We start from the raw sequence: 17,811 nt of genomic DNA, 5'->3' as shown, positions 1-17,811 counted from the left end.
CAGAACTGTCAAAACTGATCAATGAGGCAAAGATAGGTGATATTGAAATTATAACGTGAGAAAGACTGAAGAAGCTGTAAAAAATGGATGCAACCAGAAATCAGTGAGAAGGAAACTTTGCATAGGACAAACCAAGATGTATGCACTGAAATGTAAGCAGGGTAATATCATCAATCTCGAAGGTATAATAAAAGCAGCGGAAGAATTCTATACTGACCTGTACAGTACCCAGAGGACTCGGGAGTACTCTATTCGAAACAATTGTGAACAGGATACAGAAACTCCTCCTATAACTAGAGATTAGGTCGGAAGCGCCTTGCAAGACATGAAACAGGGAAAAGCGTCCGGAGAAGATGGAATAACAGTCGATTTAATTAAAGATGGTGGAGGAGACATAATGCTAGAAAAACTGGCAGCTCTCTATACGAAGTGTCTATTGACTGCAAGGGACCTTGAAAACTGGAAGAATGCAAACTTTACACGAATCCACAAAAAGGCAGACGACAAAGAACTGAAAAATTATAGGCCCATTAGCTTACTCCCAGTATTATATAATATATTTACCAAAATATCTCCAATAGAGTAAGGGAAACACTGGACTTTACACAACCAAGGAAGCCAATTATCACTGGTGTGCCGCAAGGAAGTATTTTGGGCCCACTTTTATTTTTGATTTATATAAACGACATTGTACGCTGTAAAGATAACGCTACATTCGTTTCATATGCCGATGACACAACTGTTTTTATTACAGACAATGTGGAAACAGATATAGAAATAAAGGCTAATAAGACGCTGTCTGACTTAGAACGGTGGTCCGTGATAAACTGCTTAAAAATCAGAAAACAAAAGAAAACTAAAGTTATCTGAGAAAACAAAAGTTATCTTGTACGCGCCTAGAGGAAAATTGTTGACAACTAATGTGAATTTGTGTCTGGGCAGTGAGCAGTTAGAGATAGTGGATTCCGTTAATATCCCTGGGGTGCGTTTTACAAAGCACCTTACCTGGAATGAGCATGTTGATCATCTCCAATCTAAATTGTCATCTGTCATTGGTGTTACTGCTCGTCTGCGTCGCTTTCTCCCGACCAAGGTAAAAATAATGCATACAATGCTCTGGTGGTATCTGTCATGCAGTACTGCGTCATGGTGTGAGGCACAACTGGTGTAACAAACTTGCGCAAACTACATTTGCTACAAAAAAGAGTTGTGCGTTACATAGCTGATGTCCATTATACGCACTCCACAGAACCACTTTTTTCTAAATATGAAATTCTTCCTGTATTTTGTTTTTACAATTATAGGTTGATGTTGTGCAACAAAGGTTTCGTAAAATTTGGCATTGATGATACAATTCATCTAGCAAAACTTCGAGAAAATAGAAATATTCGACAGACCCGACATAAAGAAATGTGGTTCGTACCCACCCCAAGAACTTCCTATGATGAGCAATCTTTATCTTATACATTACCTTCGCTTTTAACCCTTTGAGGGTCGATTTTTTTTCGCCATATGCGACCACCCAGGGTCGATTCTTTTTATTGCACATTTAAATTCTTCAAAGGGACCTATTTCGAAAAAGAATTATCGTAATTTTTCCAGGGTGACCGCAAAGTAAGAAAAAAATGTTTTGCGTTGGCATATATGTACAGGGTGTCTACCAACCGGGAAAACCGGGAATTCTCGGGGATATTGAGTAGTCTGGAAAAAGTCAGGGAAAACTCAGGGAATTTGGGCCTCTATCAGGGAAAATTAGCGCCAATTTTATTGAAAGGGTTGAAAGTCGCGGTAATGCTGGCTCGAGCAAGACAGTAATCGTAATGAATCGTCTTTACCGCGCTGTTGTCGGCTGGAGGAGTTCCCAGTGTGCAGTCAACGACCGACTTTCCGGATTCTCGATAATTCGGACGGCTTCGCGGCACCGCCACGTAACCCATAGAGACAACGTATCAGAACGTGTGAAATTTCGGACGCAAGAACTCTTCGCCGTCTTATTTTCCGGACGTTTTGCCATGACCGCGGGTCCGAAACGGCAATAATCAAAGGTACCACCGCTGCCGTTTTGATTAATTCGCCACCTCGAACCGGCACTCTCGCACGTAGATTCGCTGGCAGCCTTTGCCACCACTGCGGCAACGCTAGGCCTAGCTGCTTCGACGTTCGCTACGAAGCTTCTTGCCGTTGGATGCCGAGTTTTTTATTGAAAGAATTAGCTGATGTCAGCAATGGCACGGACTTCGAATTTGTGGTCCTCGTGATTGGCTTAGGAACTTGGAAAACACGGTGCGTTGCATAATGCCCGTTCCCGAAAGTCCGCTTCGCCTCTGTACAGAAATGTTACATGGTCAAGCATACTCAGAAGTATTGCAGTGAAGCATAACAAGCGTGGGAAGGGGCTATTGGCACGGAACACAGTATGCATTCCTTAATTATACACGCGTGCACCCTGTATTTCGTGTCGCAGTACGAGCGCCGATATGCCTAATATGTGTACCGACAGGCCTTCAGAGCGTTTTCGAACGTACCTGTCGCGGTTTGAGCCCCTAAGGGCAGTAAATGACACGCATTAATTTTTTTCCAGCTGGCCGATTTTTCGAACGTTTTCCCGACCCCTAGGGAGTTCTAAAAATTGGTTGTGGACTGTGCAACTGGCCAAGATGCTTCTGTGCAACTGGCCAAGATGCTTCAAATGGTCCTTGGGGTGAACGACTGGCAGAAGGAGGACAAGAACAGAAATGATGTATGCATTGAGGAATAAACGGGAAAGGAAGCTTGCTGCCACCGTTTTGAAGAAGTTTGAGCTCAAAAAACTAAATTGTGGCTGATGCTGAGATGCAGGTGTTCCTCATCCAAACCAAAATAAACTCTTTAAAGCAGTGGAACACAACACTCAGGCGTCGTGCGCGGGCTGAGAGTATGTCAGGACAGTTGAGGTTGGCTTACAAGCAGTTGAGAGAGAATCTCAATTGGTGACAGAGTTCGGGCCTCATACCACATGAGCTTGCTATCAGTTGATAGAAATAGCTCATATTCGAATATATTTGCTTCTATGTGCATCACCTTTTTATTCATATTTGTGAATGTCCGACTTCATTTGCAATTTTTTTCGAAGACACTTTATTTGCTGTGCATTTTACTAACCCCTGCTTCTATTCTCTTTTTGAATAACATAAACACTACTCCTTAGTATTCAAATTGGATTAAGTCGCTTTTTTATTTTTTTGTGTGCTTACTAGAGAGTGACAGCATCAGGCGATATGGTTTCAGCCAGTCTTGACATAAAACATAGTTCTGCATCACTCAGGGAAGTGTGCAACGACACTCAGGGAAAACCTGGAAAACTCGGGGAATTTGGAAATGTCAACTTGGTAGACACCATGATGTACTGTTAATTCATGAAAAACAATAAAAAATTGCAAATAAAGCTATAGGAATTTTTAAAAAATTGGCGCATTGTTATCGACAATGTCCACACGAGAAAAATACACAAGAAGAATGCGTACATGAAAACTTTTCACAAGTCTCAAATGTTCCTCTTGCACTAATATTTCTTCAACGTGTGGTAGTCCTTGAAGCATGGCTCCACACATATCGGTTGGTTGCACTCAGCGCACATGTGCCTTGCGCCATCAGTTTTGCGAGCGAAAGAAGCCGAAACCGCGTGCGGAACAAAACCAAAACTAACCGCCGTGCGCCCGCGAAGGAGCCAATGCGCGAGCGGTAGCAGACGCGCCGGAGCAAAAAAAGAACTATACAACGAAAACTGAAAGAGAGAGACACGAGAAAAAAATTCCATGTATTCCCACATAGTGGCAGTGCATGCCAGGCAAGAACAAGTTTGGAAATTAGCACGCGTTTTAAATGTACAGACGGCACCCTAAATATACGGCATCGACCATTTTCGGAACTGTTCGCGGCGCCGTATATTTACGGCATCGACCCTCAAAGGGTTAAACCTATTAGACCGACAAAATTTTGATCCCTCCAGAAACCGAAACTCTCGAATTAAACGTTTTTGTCAACTTATTTATTTGCAAGACTAGACCATGCCTTCTTATTCTCCTAATTTTGTTCCCCACTCTTATTTATGAGTATTTCTTGCCGTCTTGTTTCACTCTGTATTACCTGTTACATTGTGATGCTTTTTTCATTTCTTGTGTATGACTTGTCATCTTGCTGTTATGCCAACTTACAAGGGGTCGGGACCTCATCAAGCTGTCCAAGCTTTTAGTCCTGCTCTCCTCCTTTTTTAAGGAAATAAAATGATTGATTGATTGATTGATTGATACTCTACAATGGATCACATCTATGTCATTAATCAGGTTATCGAGAAATCCTCAGAGTACAATAAACCTCTCAATATGGCTTTCATAGATTATGAAAAAGCATTTGATTCAGTAGAGATACTAGCAGTCATAGAGGCATTGCGTAATCAAGAAGTACAGACAGCTTACGTAAATGCCCTGGAAAATATCTACAGAGATTCCACAGCCACCTTAATTCTACACGAAAAAATTAGGAAAATACCTATAAAGAAAGGGGTCAGAAAAGGAGATACAATCTCTCCAATGCTATTCACTGCATGCTTAGAAGTATTCAAGCTTTTAACCTGGGGAGGTTTAGGAGTAAGGATCGATGGCGAATAACTCGGCAACCTTTGGTTTGTCTATGACATTGTTCTATTCAGCAACACTGTGGACGAGTTACAACAAATGATTGAGGACCTTAACAGAGAGAGTGTAAGGGTGGTATTGGAAGATTAATATGCAGAAGACAAAGATAATGATAAATAACCGGGCAAGGGAACAAGAGTTCAGGATCGCAAGTCAGCCTCTAAAGTCTGTGAAGGGGTATGTTTACCTAGGTCAACTAATCACAGGGAACCCTGACCATGAGAAGGAAATTCACAGACGAATAAAAATGGTTTGGATCGCATACGGCAGACATCGTGAGCTCCTGACTGGAAGCTTACCGTTATCATTGAAAAGGAAGTTATACAATCAGTGCATTTTACTGGTGCTGACATATGGGGCAGAGACTTGGAGACTGACAAAGAAGCTTGAGAACAAGTTAAGGACGTCGCAAAGAGTGATGGAATGAAGAATGCTAGGCATAACTTTAAGAGACAGGAAGAGAGAGGTTTGGATCAGAGAGCAAATGGGTATAGACGATATTATAATATACATTAAGAGAAAAAAATGGCGCTAGGCAGGTCATGTTATGCGCAGATTAGATAACCGTTGGACCATTAGGGTGACAGAATAGGTACTCAAAGAAAGGAAGCACAGTATAGAATGGCGGAAGACTAGGGGGTGCGACGAAATTAGGAAATTTGCTGGTGCTAGTTGGAATCTGTTGGCACAGGACAGGGGTAATTGCAGACCGCAGGGAGAGGCCTTCATCCTGCAGTGGTCATAAAATGGGCTGATGATGATGATCGTACAGAAGCAGGACAGAAATGGAAATAGTTTTGTATTTGTGCGCTTTCACTGAGGCAATATGCAGCGCCCCGCCGAAAGCGCCATCTTCTTTCTCTAGAACAAACTGCTCTGTAAAAGTTGAGGGGTGACTTAAGCTTGCTTTTCTTTTTTTTTTTTCAGGAAAATATCTTGATTTGTATCCTGGTCTATACTAGGGCTCTGCCGTCCTTGACAGCGCTTCCCTTCCCTTGGCACCCTTTGTCCCGCTCCTTGCAGAGCCACAAAACAGCCTCTGAGGGCAACTTCAGCCGTGGCATTGCATGTAAAAGTTGCATCTCGGCCATCCTTGCGACACGCTTGTAAAATGTCGCAGCCAGCGCCAGCGTTTGCTTCGTTCCTCTCGAGGGCTCCTCCTGTGCTGAACTCGCAGGGGACCACCACAGGCTTTCAGTTTGCGCCAACAGGTAAGACCTCCAGATTCAAGCATAAATTTATTGCGTGCAGCATTTGTAGTACTGCATCTTGTTGCATCTTGTAGTACTGCATCTTGTCCGGACAGGCCGCCATTGGAATCTGAACCTGGCAACGTTTAACGTTACAACGCTATCTAGTGAGCCGAGTCTAGCAGTGTTATTGGAGGAATGAGAGGGCAGTAAATGGGATATAATAGGGCTCAGCGAGGTTAGGAGGACAAAAGAAGCATATACAATGCTAAAAAGCGGGCATGTACTGTGTTACCGGGGCTTAGCAGAGAGACGAGAACTAGGAGTCGCATTCCTGATTAATAAGGAAATAGCTGGTAACATACAGGAATTCTATAGCATTAACGAGAGGGTGGCAGGTCTTGTTGTGAAACTTAATAAGAGGTACAAATTGAAGGTGGTACAAGTCTATGCCCCTACATGCAGTCATGATGACCAGGAAGTCGAAAGCTTTTATGAAGACGTGGAATCGGCGATGGGTAAAGTCAAAACAAAATACACTATACTGATGGGCGACTTCAATGCCAGGGTAGGCAAGAAGCAGGCTGGAGACAAGTCAGTGGGGGAATATGGCATAGGCTCTAGGAATAGCAGAGGAGAATTATTAGTAGAGTTTGCAGGACAGAATAATATGCGGATAATGAACACCTTTTTCCGCAAGCGGGTTAGCCGAAAGTGGACGTGGAGGAGCCCGAATGGTGGGACTAGAAATGAAATCGACTTCATACTCTGCGCGAACCCTGGCATCATACAAGATGTAGACGTGCTCGGCAAGGTACGCTGCAGTGACCATAGGATGGTAAGAACTCGAATTAGCCTAGACTTGAGGAGGGAACAGAAGAAACTGGTACACAAGAAGCCAATCAATGAGTTAGTGGTAAGAGGGAAATTAGAGGAATTCCGGATCAAGCTACAGAACAGGTATTCGGCTTTAACTCAGGAAGAGGACCTTAGTGTTGAAGCAATGAACGACTATCTCATGGGCATCATTAAGGAGTGCGCAATAGAAGTCGGTGGTAACGCCGTTAGACAGGAAACCAGTAAGCTATCGCTGGAGACGAAAGATCTGATCAAGAAACGCCAATGTATGAAAGCCTCTAACCCTACAGCTAGAATAGAACTGGCAGAACTTTCTAAGTTAATCAACAAGCGTAAGACAGCGGACATCAGGAACTATAATATGGATAGAATTGAACAGGCTCTCAGGAACGGAGGAAGCCTAAAAACAGTGAAGAAGAAACTAGGAATAGGCAAGAATCAGATGTGTGCGTTAAGAGACAAAGCCGGCAATATCGTTACTAATATGGATGAGATAGTTCAAGTGGCTGAGGAGTTCTATAGAGATTTATACAGTACCAGTGGCACCCACGACGATAGTGGAAGAGAGAATAGCCTAGAGGAATTCGAAATCCCACAGGTAACGCCAGAAGAAGTAAAGAAAGCCTTAGGAGCTATGCAAAGGGGGAAGGCAGCTGGGGAGGATCAGGTAACAGCAGATTTGTTGAAGGATGGTGGTCAGATTGTTCTAGAGAAACTGGCCACCCTGTATACGCAATGCCTCATAAACTCGAGCGTACCGGAATCTTGGAAGAACGCTAACATAATCCTAATCCATAAGAAAGGGGACGCCAAAGACTTGAAAAATTATAGACCAATCAGCTTACTGTCCGTTGCCTACAAAGTATTTTCTAAGGTAATCGCAAATAGAATCAGGAACACCTTAGACTTCTGTCAACCAAAGGACCAGGCAGGATTCCGTAAAGGCTACTCAACAATAGACCATATTCATACTATCAATCAAGTGATAGAGAAATGTGCAGAATATAACCAACCCTTATGTATAGCTTTCATTGATTACGAGAAAGCGTTTGATTCAGTCGAAACCTCAGCAGTCATGGAGGCATTACGGAATCAGGGTGTAGATGAGCCATATGTAAAGATACTGGAAGACATCTATAGCGGCTCCACAGCCACCGTAGTCCTCCACAAAGAAAGCAACAAAATCCCTATAAAGAAAGGCGTCAGACAGGGAGATACGATATCTCCAATGCTATTCACAGCATGTTTACAGGAGGTATTCAGAGGCCTGGAGTGGGAAGAATTGGGGATAAAAGTTGATGGAGAATACCTTAGCAACTTGCGATTCGCTGATGATATTGCCTTGCTTAGTAACTCAGGAGACCAATTGCAATGCATGCTCACTGGAGAGGCAAAGCAGAAGGGTGGGTCTGAAAATTAATCTGCAGAAAACTAAAGTATTGTTTAACAGTCTCGGAAGAGAACAGCAGTTTACGATAGGTAGCGAAGCACTGGAAGTGATAAGGGAATACATCTACTTAGGGCAGGTAGTGACCACGGATCCGGATCATGAGACTGAAATAACCAGAAGAATAAGAATGAGCTGGGGTGCGTTTGGCAGGCATTCTCAAATCATGAACAGCAGGTTGCCACTATCCCTCAAAAGGAAAGTGTATAACAGCTGTGTGTTACCAGTACTCACATATGGGGCAGAAACCTGGAGGCTTACGAAAAGGGTTCTGCTGAAATTGAGGACGATGCAACGAGCTATGGAAAGAAGAATGATGGGTGTAACGTTAAGGGATAAGAAAAGAGCAGATTGGGTGAGGCAACAAACGCGGGTAAACGAGATCTTAGTTGAAATCAAGAAAAAGAAATGGGCATGGGCCGGACATATAATGAGGAGGGAAGATAACCGATGGTCACTAAGGGTTACGGACTGGATTCCAAGGGAAGGGATGCGTAGCAGGGGGCGGCAGAAAGTTAGGTGGGCGGATGACATTAAGACATTTGCAGGGACAACATGGCCACAATTAGTACATGGCCGGGGTAGTTGGAGAAGTATGGGAGAGGCCTTTGCCCTGCAGTGGGCGTAACTAGAATGATGATGATGATGATGATGATGATGATGATCTTGTCAGGTGCCTAGAGTCACATGCTATTAACATCAATTTTGTCGCCTAATATAGCTTGAGAACAGCTCCAATGCTTCCTGTTCAAGTACATGTAAAGCACAGGAATGTTTTTTTTAATCAATAGTGCAATCCCCACTGTGGATTATAGCAGAGTTTGACGAGATAAACTGCTAGACAGATTTGTATAAAATGTTTTGCAATTGAGAGAACGTTAAATTCTAATGACAATAGAAAGCAGAAATTTCATTTAGGGCCTAGAGGTAAAAAAAGTGAAGCAGTAGGTTTACAAATCCGTACCTCTGCAAAAAAGAAGTAAAGAATGAAATGAATATTGCAGTTCTCTAATCTGCATCTGTTTGAACATCTGAATATACAAGTGTGGTAGATGTAATTGTTACATAAAATTCTTAACCCTTACAAGGGTCCTGCAAAAGCCTTGCTCACGAATTTCGGGTATATATGAGAGTAGTGTAGATGTCGGGCATCATTTCACCTGCTATAAATTTCTTAATAGGTGCACGTTGCAAAATTGTGACATCCGTTTTTATTACCAGGTTGCCGAGTGGTCACCTTAATAACTTTGTTTTACATTTTCTACAATTTTATAAAAGCCCAACTAAAAACTCTGCTTCCTTCAGCCACTAGATTTTAACTTTTCATTTGAAATGAAACAAACCTCATCAAATTCAGTGCTGTGGTTGCCGAAAAAAATGATTTCTTAATTCTCACGTATTTAGATAAAATCCTCTGCGCTAACGCTTCTGATCTCCATGAAGCCCAATATGCCATATTTGCTAGGCTTAGTTTAATTCCTTAAAATGCTGATTTAAGTGTTAGGTGCAAAGCCCATAGTACCATCCTTGATGCGCTGGAGTGTCAACTGTGGATAGGTCAGTGAGAAAGTTACAAATGATTGCTATTCTAAACAATATTGTTACGTGAGGATAAAAGAAGAGGAAGGAAGAAAAAGATCGTGAGACGCTGGCTTCTGCGTGTTGTAACTGGTTAGCCATTTTTAACTACACTGGCTCTGCTTGTGTATACATTGTAAATACAGTCTTTCTATACTCCCAACATCCCCGTAACGTATATCACTCTAGTAAATTTTTCCTTAAGAATGTAAGAATGTACTATGGCCATAAATAAAAGAGGAGTAATTTTTCTTTTCATTTTTTTATTGGTTGTGTTGGTGTTTGGGATTTTGTGGGGAGGGAGCCCAGTCTAATCGAACAAGTCTGCACTTCTGCTGCTATATTATTGCCCTGGATTTGGAGGTTTAACTTGCTGCCTTCTGAGTGCTTTGCTTGTAAATGGGGCGCTAAGGAGAAAAGTTATTTGAGCTGTGTTAGCAAATTACCCTAGTGCGATAGCAAATAGGCTGCTCTCACCATGACGAAGCCAGAAAAGACGCAAAGCAGAAAGATGGACGGTGACGAGGCCTTGGTGTTCCCGCACCAGCTGGCCATGGCACCATGGATTTTTGACCCCAGTCTGCTGGAGTTAATTCTTCATCAGCAAAGGTGGACACACAACGTAATCGGAAGAACAGTAGGCTGCACTTATTCGGTTTCGAGAAACTTTCTGCCCCACGATGGCCAAAATACAAAAAAAAAATATATATATATATATACTTGGAAATCTGTGGCATCACAGTGACATACAGGCACTTGAGTTTCTGCGTGAAATTCAGAACGTAGATTGTTGCACCTTAATCGCCCTTTTCACTGCGACGTCAATGAATATATAGTCTTGAAAGAAGGCTTTATCTGTATAAACTGGTTTAGTGTTTTTATTTAAAGTGCTCCCCCATAGGAGGGAACCTTGCAAATTCCAGCAGCAACAATAAGCACAGAACAACCCGCAGATGTTCGGGAGGTAGGTGAAGTTGGCACACATTGTCACCAGTAGAATCACAGTAAGCAGCAGAAAACTGGTGTTCCATTACAGTATTGCTGCAGTGCAATGGACACATGGGGCAAAGGCATACACGTGAAAGCAGGCTGCTTAAAGTGATGAAGCAGCTAGTCGTTTTCAGATGCAGGGGCTCAGTGCAGTTTAGCTTGCATCACTGAGCGCCTGGCACTCGGCACGGGGCGCTGGCTGTCCACCTCGAGGGCTGTGCGCAAGCTTTGGGTTTTGGTGTTGTGTGCTCTGGAAGCTAAAATTCGTCGTGCTGCAGTTCAGCGGGTAATTGCATTTTCTCAAATCCAAAAGTTTTTATATTCCTTGTACAGAAGACTCACTTCTATTTCCCAAGTGTGGTGAGTCGGCTGAAATTAAAAGCTTAAGTTAATGATTTTCTATTAATTAACAAATAATTACCACATATCACCCATCACACCACAGCCGCCGCCACTGATGGCATGTATCCGAAGCATCTGTCCTTTTATTTCGAAATGGCTTTTCTTTTTTTAATGTGACTTACCCCCATATTCAGAAATGCATCTTAATTTGAAGCCCATGCTTGGCTTGACTTAAGTGACGCCTGTCGTCAACGCACCAAAAGAAACGCAATGAGTGTCTTCGGCGTGTTCGCACCAGGCGTCATTTATATCAAGTCAAGCATGAGCTTCATGTTAAGTTGCATTTCTGAATAAGGAGGTTAGTCTTCATAGAGACACCTAGTATGTTGTTTGCTGTTCAAGCTGCAATTAAAAAGAAAAGGCATAGGAAGGCAGAACTATCCATATAGCAAAAGCATGGCTGAATAATAGGCATTAATGCACAGGTGTGCCTTATACAGTCTCACGATAGTTAATTTACAAGACTAGATAATATACGGTGAAAGCTCGTCAATTCGAATTCCGCGGGGATACTACAAAAGTTAGAATTATGCAATATTTGAACTAACGAAAGTCTGAGAACAATATCACTTAGTTAAGGTGCGTATGTAGTTGAACGTAGCATTAGAGAGTGCACGCGCTATGTAACGTTGGAAAGAACAACATCTATACAGTCGAAACCCGCGGTAATGAAATCCCGAGGCAACGAAATTCTCGCCACAACGAAATATTTTCGGATCCCCGGTGAACACCCATAAGAGTCAATGCATTTCCTATCTCTCGACAACAAAACTTTTTTGTACAGCACTCTCTCATTATCGAAATTTTCTGAAATGACAGTCCGCAAATAATCTACTCACATAACACGAATTGGGTCCGGAAACTGCTCAAATGCATTCGTTCTGTGCTTAAATTGCATGAACTACTGCCACAGCACATTTCTATGGCCGCTGTCATTATTGTTTACAATAGAAAAAGAGCCTCGCGACACCTTGTGACAGGTGACAGTGATGAAGATGGTGGTCGTTCGCCCATCCCCTTCGCAACGGGCGACTGCGCAGTGTTTGGGCCAAAAATGCAATTATTAGTATTTAAATTATACAAATTAAAAAAAGACAAGAACCGTAGGCGACCTCGCAGTGAGCACATTTTATTTAATCCTGTGTGCCATCACAGCGTGTGTTAAATGCGGAGCGAAACTTCTGGGTGCGTGGCAGCCAATTCGACATCTACTACACGTGAAGGCTGGGATAACCCGGATGACGCTTTATCAGTGGGCTTTGTGTACCGTCGCACATGGTCGTGTGCTCAGTGTCGTCGGTGCTAGAGTGCATCAACTGTGTGTCTACGTGCCAATCGGACCATTTGCTTTGCCAGCCTGCTAAGATGCCGCCTCCAGCCAAAAAGAGGAAATTTATGACATTGCAGGATAAGGCTGCAATTATTGCCCAAGCTAAAAAGGGCAGGAAGAAAATAAATATCACCGAAGAATTTGGAATTGCTTGCAGTTCGATATCTACGATTCTGAAAAACAAGGCCTCCATTCTCGGCACGCTCGAAAATGGTGTGAGTGCGAAAAACGAAACGGTGAGCGCTGCGGCATTTCCAGACGTAAACAAGGTGGTGTTCGCATGGTTTTGTGAACGGCGTGCCAACAAAGGGCCGTTGTTTGGCAGAGTGCTTCAGCGGAAAGCGCTGGACTTCGCGTGCGTTCTCAGGCACATAAGGCTAGCCCTGGCTGGTTCAGCTGTTTCAAAGCCTGTCGCGACATAGTGGCCAAGGTCATTTCCGGGGAGGCAGCAGCCGCCGACCCTGTGACAACGTCGCCATGGCTGCTAACGAACAAAAAGAAGTATTGGACCAGTGCAGGCCCTTGGAGATTTACGTATAACGCTGGTGAAACGGCCTTATTCTACGAGATGCTGCTATTAAAAACCCTGGACTTAAAAGGCCAGAAATGACGCGGGGGAAAACGCAGCAAGCAGCGTGTAACAATTTTGTTGTGCACTAGCATAGATGGCACAGATAAACGGCCACTGCTTGTAATCGGCAGAAGCAAGAAGCCACGCTGCTTCATGGGAAATCGTCAGCTGCCTGTACAATACACCGCGAACCTGAAGGCATGGATGACCGGGGCCATATTTGGCAGCTGGCTTGAGGCCTTAGATATAGACATGTGGAAGGCAGGCAGGTCAGTCTGCCTTTTTTTGGACAATTGCAGTGCCCATCATGTTGACGACGTGGAGCTTGGAAACGTGCGATTGTTTTTTTTTTCCCTCCAAACTGCGTTTCCGTGCTGCAGCCGCTCGATCAAGGCGTCATTCATAGCATCAAGTGCGCCTACAGGGAGAGGCTGATTCAGTGTCTGCTGCTGAACCTCCAGTTGAAGCGTCCCGCCATAGTGGACATGTTCATGGCGCTTGAGATGGTGGCCGCCGCATGGGTTGCGACGTCGCCAGCCGTGATAGATAATTGTTTTAAACACGCCGGCTTCATTGCCACTCGGCAAGCGTCATGCACTGATCCAGTGGCATCGCAAGGAGATTCGCCTGAAGGCGCACTCAATGACAGTGCTGACAGCGCAGTGCCGCCATCGCTGGCCCAGGCATGGGTGAACTTTCTGCCATGACAAATGGTGTTCCGGATGGCCTCAGCATCAATGAGTTCGTTCGTGCGGATGAAGGTGTTGTCATGCGTGAAGAGATGACCTATGAGGTCATCATAAGTAGCGTTTGCCAAAGTGCCGCCGCCGCCGACTACCGGGTACATAATCATGAGAAGACGGCGAACCCGCGGGATGTGTTGAATGCCTTCGACGTAATTCGTTCGTTTTTTGGTGAGCATGATAACGTCGTGGCAATGGACCACTTTTTTCAGTGCGAATCGAGAGCAGTAAAATTGCTGCAAGGCAAGGCTCGGCAAAGTAAGCTGACTGACTTTTGGCAGTAAATTGATTTTTTTCTCCTTCCTTTGTTAAAATTTTTTGTTGCCAGCCAATTCCCTTCCCTGTCTTTTCTGCCTCATTCTCGCACTAACAAAATTCCCGCAAAAGTGAAATTTTTTGCTTTCCCCGGCGATTTTGTTATTGCGGGTTCGAACTGTAGTTCTGAGCACTGGCGCAACCAACGTAACCGGACACGGCCAACAAGGTCCGATGTGCCCAGCCTCGTGATGGCTCTTGCTAAATCCACGCTTTCGCCGCGCCAACTGTGCCGACGCACAATGCATCGCACGGAGAACAAAGGTGTGCACACCCATTCGCCCCCAGTCGCAGACAGCTGTTCAAATCGGCGCGCGGGTTAGGGATCGTTCTGCGCATGCTCCAAGGAGAGCAGCCGACAGCACGCATGTTGAAAGTCTAGAGGGAATGGTATTTCATCTTGCACAGGGCAAGCGGCGTAGCGTGACTGGCCACAAGCAACGCGAGCCGAAAACATCAGAACTATAAATGCGCCTTTACGCCGCCGATGCTCACCGCAGGAACAAGAGCTGCACTCACGAAACGCACCACAACCTGCTGCAACGTTGGTCTCCGTTGTGCTTTCATAGCTGCACCGGCTGCACACTGTCGAATTCCACTATACATATAGGCGGTGTCCAAACACGTACCCCAGCAATGCTTTCCTTTGAGTAATAGCCACGAATCTCAAAGGCTATGTTTTTGGTACTGCGAGTGCTGACAAGGGTCACGGCCGCCATGTTTTAAACATTACCTGGTGCCGCTTGTCGGCAGAACAGTTTGTAGAGAAAGAGCATAGCCTCCAAGATGTGGCATGAAAAAAGGAAAAGAAACTCGTAGCGCCGCGTCTACGTTGTTATCTTGAAGGTCTTGAGAGGGAGAGAAACAACCTGCAACAGAGGCATTAGCTATATGTGGCCAGGCACAACTGGGTCTCTCTCACCATTCAGGCCTAAACAGAGGGCCGCCGATGGAAAGAGCAAAGCTGCGTGGTCTGCGCGACGACGTCAGCGTCGCCAACGTGCTCCCGCGTACTAGCACTCTCCCCATCCACGATGGCGTGGAGTTTTAATTATGGGTGTCGGTGCGGATATCAGTATCAATTAGCGGGATGCATTACATATTGCTTTCAATACATATATGTTTGATGGACTGCATCGGCTACATCAAATTAACGAGTTGTGAATTAAAACAAGCTTTTACTGCAATATGGCACACAGCTCATAAACGGGTAAACAAATTAAGGAAACAGGGGACATAGCTGCTGGGTTACCAAAGAAGTTTATTGCACAGGGTGAAAGATATAGGGAGAGGAAAACAAGACAAACGCAAAAATCTACATCTTTCAGTCTCTAAATAGTAACAAACATGTTTGTTTGTGAGCAGAAGTGCTGCCATTTTGGCAATTTTGTCGCTAGACTTAGCAACATTTATTTCTGTTTAGCGAGAAATTTTTCTTTTAGCAACTGCTGGATTTTCTAGCAATGTGAAAAAACTATTGGTGACAATTTGGCAACTTCAAAGTGAATAAAGTTGCTTCAAAAATGAGTTTCTGCAACACACTTATTGTTCAAAAGCTAGAAAATGGCAGCCAAAATTGGCTCTTCGGCATGCGACTCTGACCATAATGAGGCAACAGTGGTCCCCACTCACGGAAGCAATACGCTGTGGTTAATTGCAGCAAGGCAAACAAGCTTCAAATTGTGCTCACAAAACTTCAGAATTTGTGCCCAGATTCTTTAGGAAATCCATTAGTCTTAACACAGTGGGTGCTGCAGTTTCAATAAGTAAGTTTTATTAGAAGTCACTTGCATGCATAGCGGTAAATTGAAATATCGATGCTTAAAGGGACACTAAAGCGAAACAGTAAATCAGTTCAGACTAGTGAAGCAATGTTTGAGAACCCTGCATGCAGTCATTTCAAAAAAATAGTCTGATTATTAGAGGAGAAAATGAAGGTACAATTATCAGTATTTGAATTTCGCGCCGAAACCCCAGCGCCGGTACGTTAGCGTGATGTCAGTGATTCCAAAGTATGTTTTCGCATTTGGGCCGCGTTGGCTGACTAAAGGTTCCCGAAACTTGCCATGTTTAATATTTGGTTCCTTTAGAACACAGTCTAGTCAATCTGTACCGCTATATATAATTAGTAGGCCCTAGAAGACTCTATCAGAAGATGCGTTTTGTAGGCTCAGGTAAAAAATGAACTCCAGAAAAAAAAAAACCACCTCGGCCAAAAATTTCTTCTATCATGTTCAGTTGCCGAAACTGCTCAAGTCTAACCCCCGTAAATTCTGGTCTTTCATATCTCCTGGCTCTTCTTCTTCCACATCTTTTAAACTCAACAACAGTGTTGTTAACGATCCATTAGAGATTTCAGAAGCGTTTAATACATATTTTCAGTCAGTATTCGCCTCGGATGATTCCAGTCGTTCAACATTTGCAACTAACGATTCATATGCAATTGATGATATCAACATTAGCCTAGAAGGTGTTTTGAATCTCATACTAAACTTAGATACTAAAAAGCCAGCCAGCCCTGATGGAATTCCGAATTCCTTTTTAGTACGATTCTCGCAATGGACATCTAAATATCTGTTTATTATATGTCAGAAGTCCCTTAATAGTGGCGTTGTGCCTTCTTCCTGGAAAAGAGCTAAAGTACTACCTTTATATAAATCTGGTGACAGGCAGCTTTTATCTAACTATAGGCCCATTTCTTTAACTGCAACCTCATGTAAAATACTAGAACACATAATCTATAAGCATATAATACTGTTCCTTGAAAAGAATAACCTATTGAACAGCTTTCAGTACGGCTTCAGGCGCGGTTTTAGTACTGTAACACAGCTTACGGAGTTCACTCATGACCTTTCCCATTACATCGACTTAGGTAATCAGATTGACACCATTTTTATTGACTTTAGCAAAGCTTTTGACACTGTACTACATTCTAAATTGCTTTTGAAACTCCATAATATTCTAAATAACCCTCAGTTAGTGTCTTGGATTTCCAGTTTCCTTTCTTTGCGTTCCCAATTCGTGTGCTATGATTCTGCGGATTCGTCGGTAGTCGATGTCACCTCAGGAGTCCCACAGGGATCCGTATTTGGCCCTCTACTATTCTTATTGTTCATTAACGACCTTCCAGACCATGTTACTTCTAAAATACGCCTCTATGCAGATGATTGTGTTATGTACAGCCCAGTTGACTCACTCGCTGATCATCAGCGCCTTAAAGATTCCTTTGTTTCATTTTGTGACTGGTGTGCGACTTGGAAAATGAGCATAAATTTTGATAAAACTGTTCTAATGTCTTTTACTCACAGACACATGCCCGTATGTTATGATTATATATGCAACGGTGTACCACTAACACGAGTTTTTCAATACAAATATTTAGGCATCATTTTTACACCCGCCTTGTCTTGGTCTAAACATATAGATTACATTTGTAGTAAAGCGTTACAAAAACTTGGTTACATCCGCTGGACGTTGTCTCCTGCTCCGAGGGACACTAAATTAGTAGCATATAAAACACTGATTCGCCCAATTTTAGAATATGCTTCCTCCGTATGGAGCCCATATAAACAATGTGAAATTAATTGTGTTGAGTCTGTCCAGAGGAAGGCTATTCGTTTTGTTTACTGTCGCTTCGACCGAGACTTTTCACCGTCAGCTGCTCTTATGGAATTAAGCCTCCAGTTTCTTTCTAGGCGGCGGCACATAGAATCT

General features: G+C 43.5%; 1 protein-coding gene across 6 annotated transcripts in view; it reads left to right on the top strand.

Moving 5' to 3' along the window:
• LOC142584701 (BTB/POZ domain-containing protein 6-like) overlaps positions 1–17,811 on the top strand; it is a 119,661-nt gene that overhangs the window by 28,074 nt on the left and 73,776 nt on the right. For 2 of the 6 annotated variants that reach the window (XM_075694900.1, XM_075694903.1), the window contains one exon: positions 5,697–5,884. In XM_075694900.1, coding sequence (XP_075551015.1) covers positions 5,785–5,884 — 100 coding nt within the window. In that variant the 5' untranslated portion in view covers positions 5,697–5,784. Of the gene's footprint in view, positions 1–2,581; positions 2,741–5,600; positions 5,885–17,811 lie in introns of those variants that run through there. The other 4 variants (XM_075694899.1, XM_075694901.1, XM_075694902.1 and 1 more) reach the window with 3 other exon arrangements.

Source organism: Dermacentor variabilis, chromosome 6, assembly GCF_050947875.1.
Source record: "Dermacentor variabilis isolate Ectoservices chromosome 6, ASM5094787v1, whole genome shotgun sequence".
Taxonomy (NCBI): Eukaryota; Metazoa; Arthropoda; class Arachnida; order Ixodida; family Ixodidae; genus Dermacentor; species Dermacentor variabilis.
Note: the sequence above shows the minus strand (reverse complement) of the source record. Positions and strands in the feature narration are given on the sequence as shown.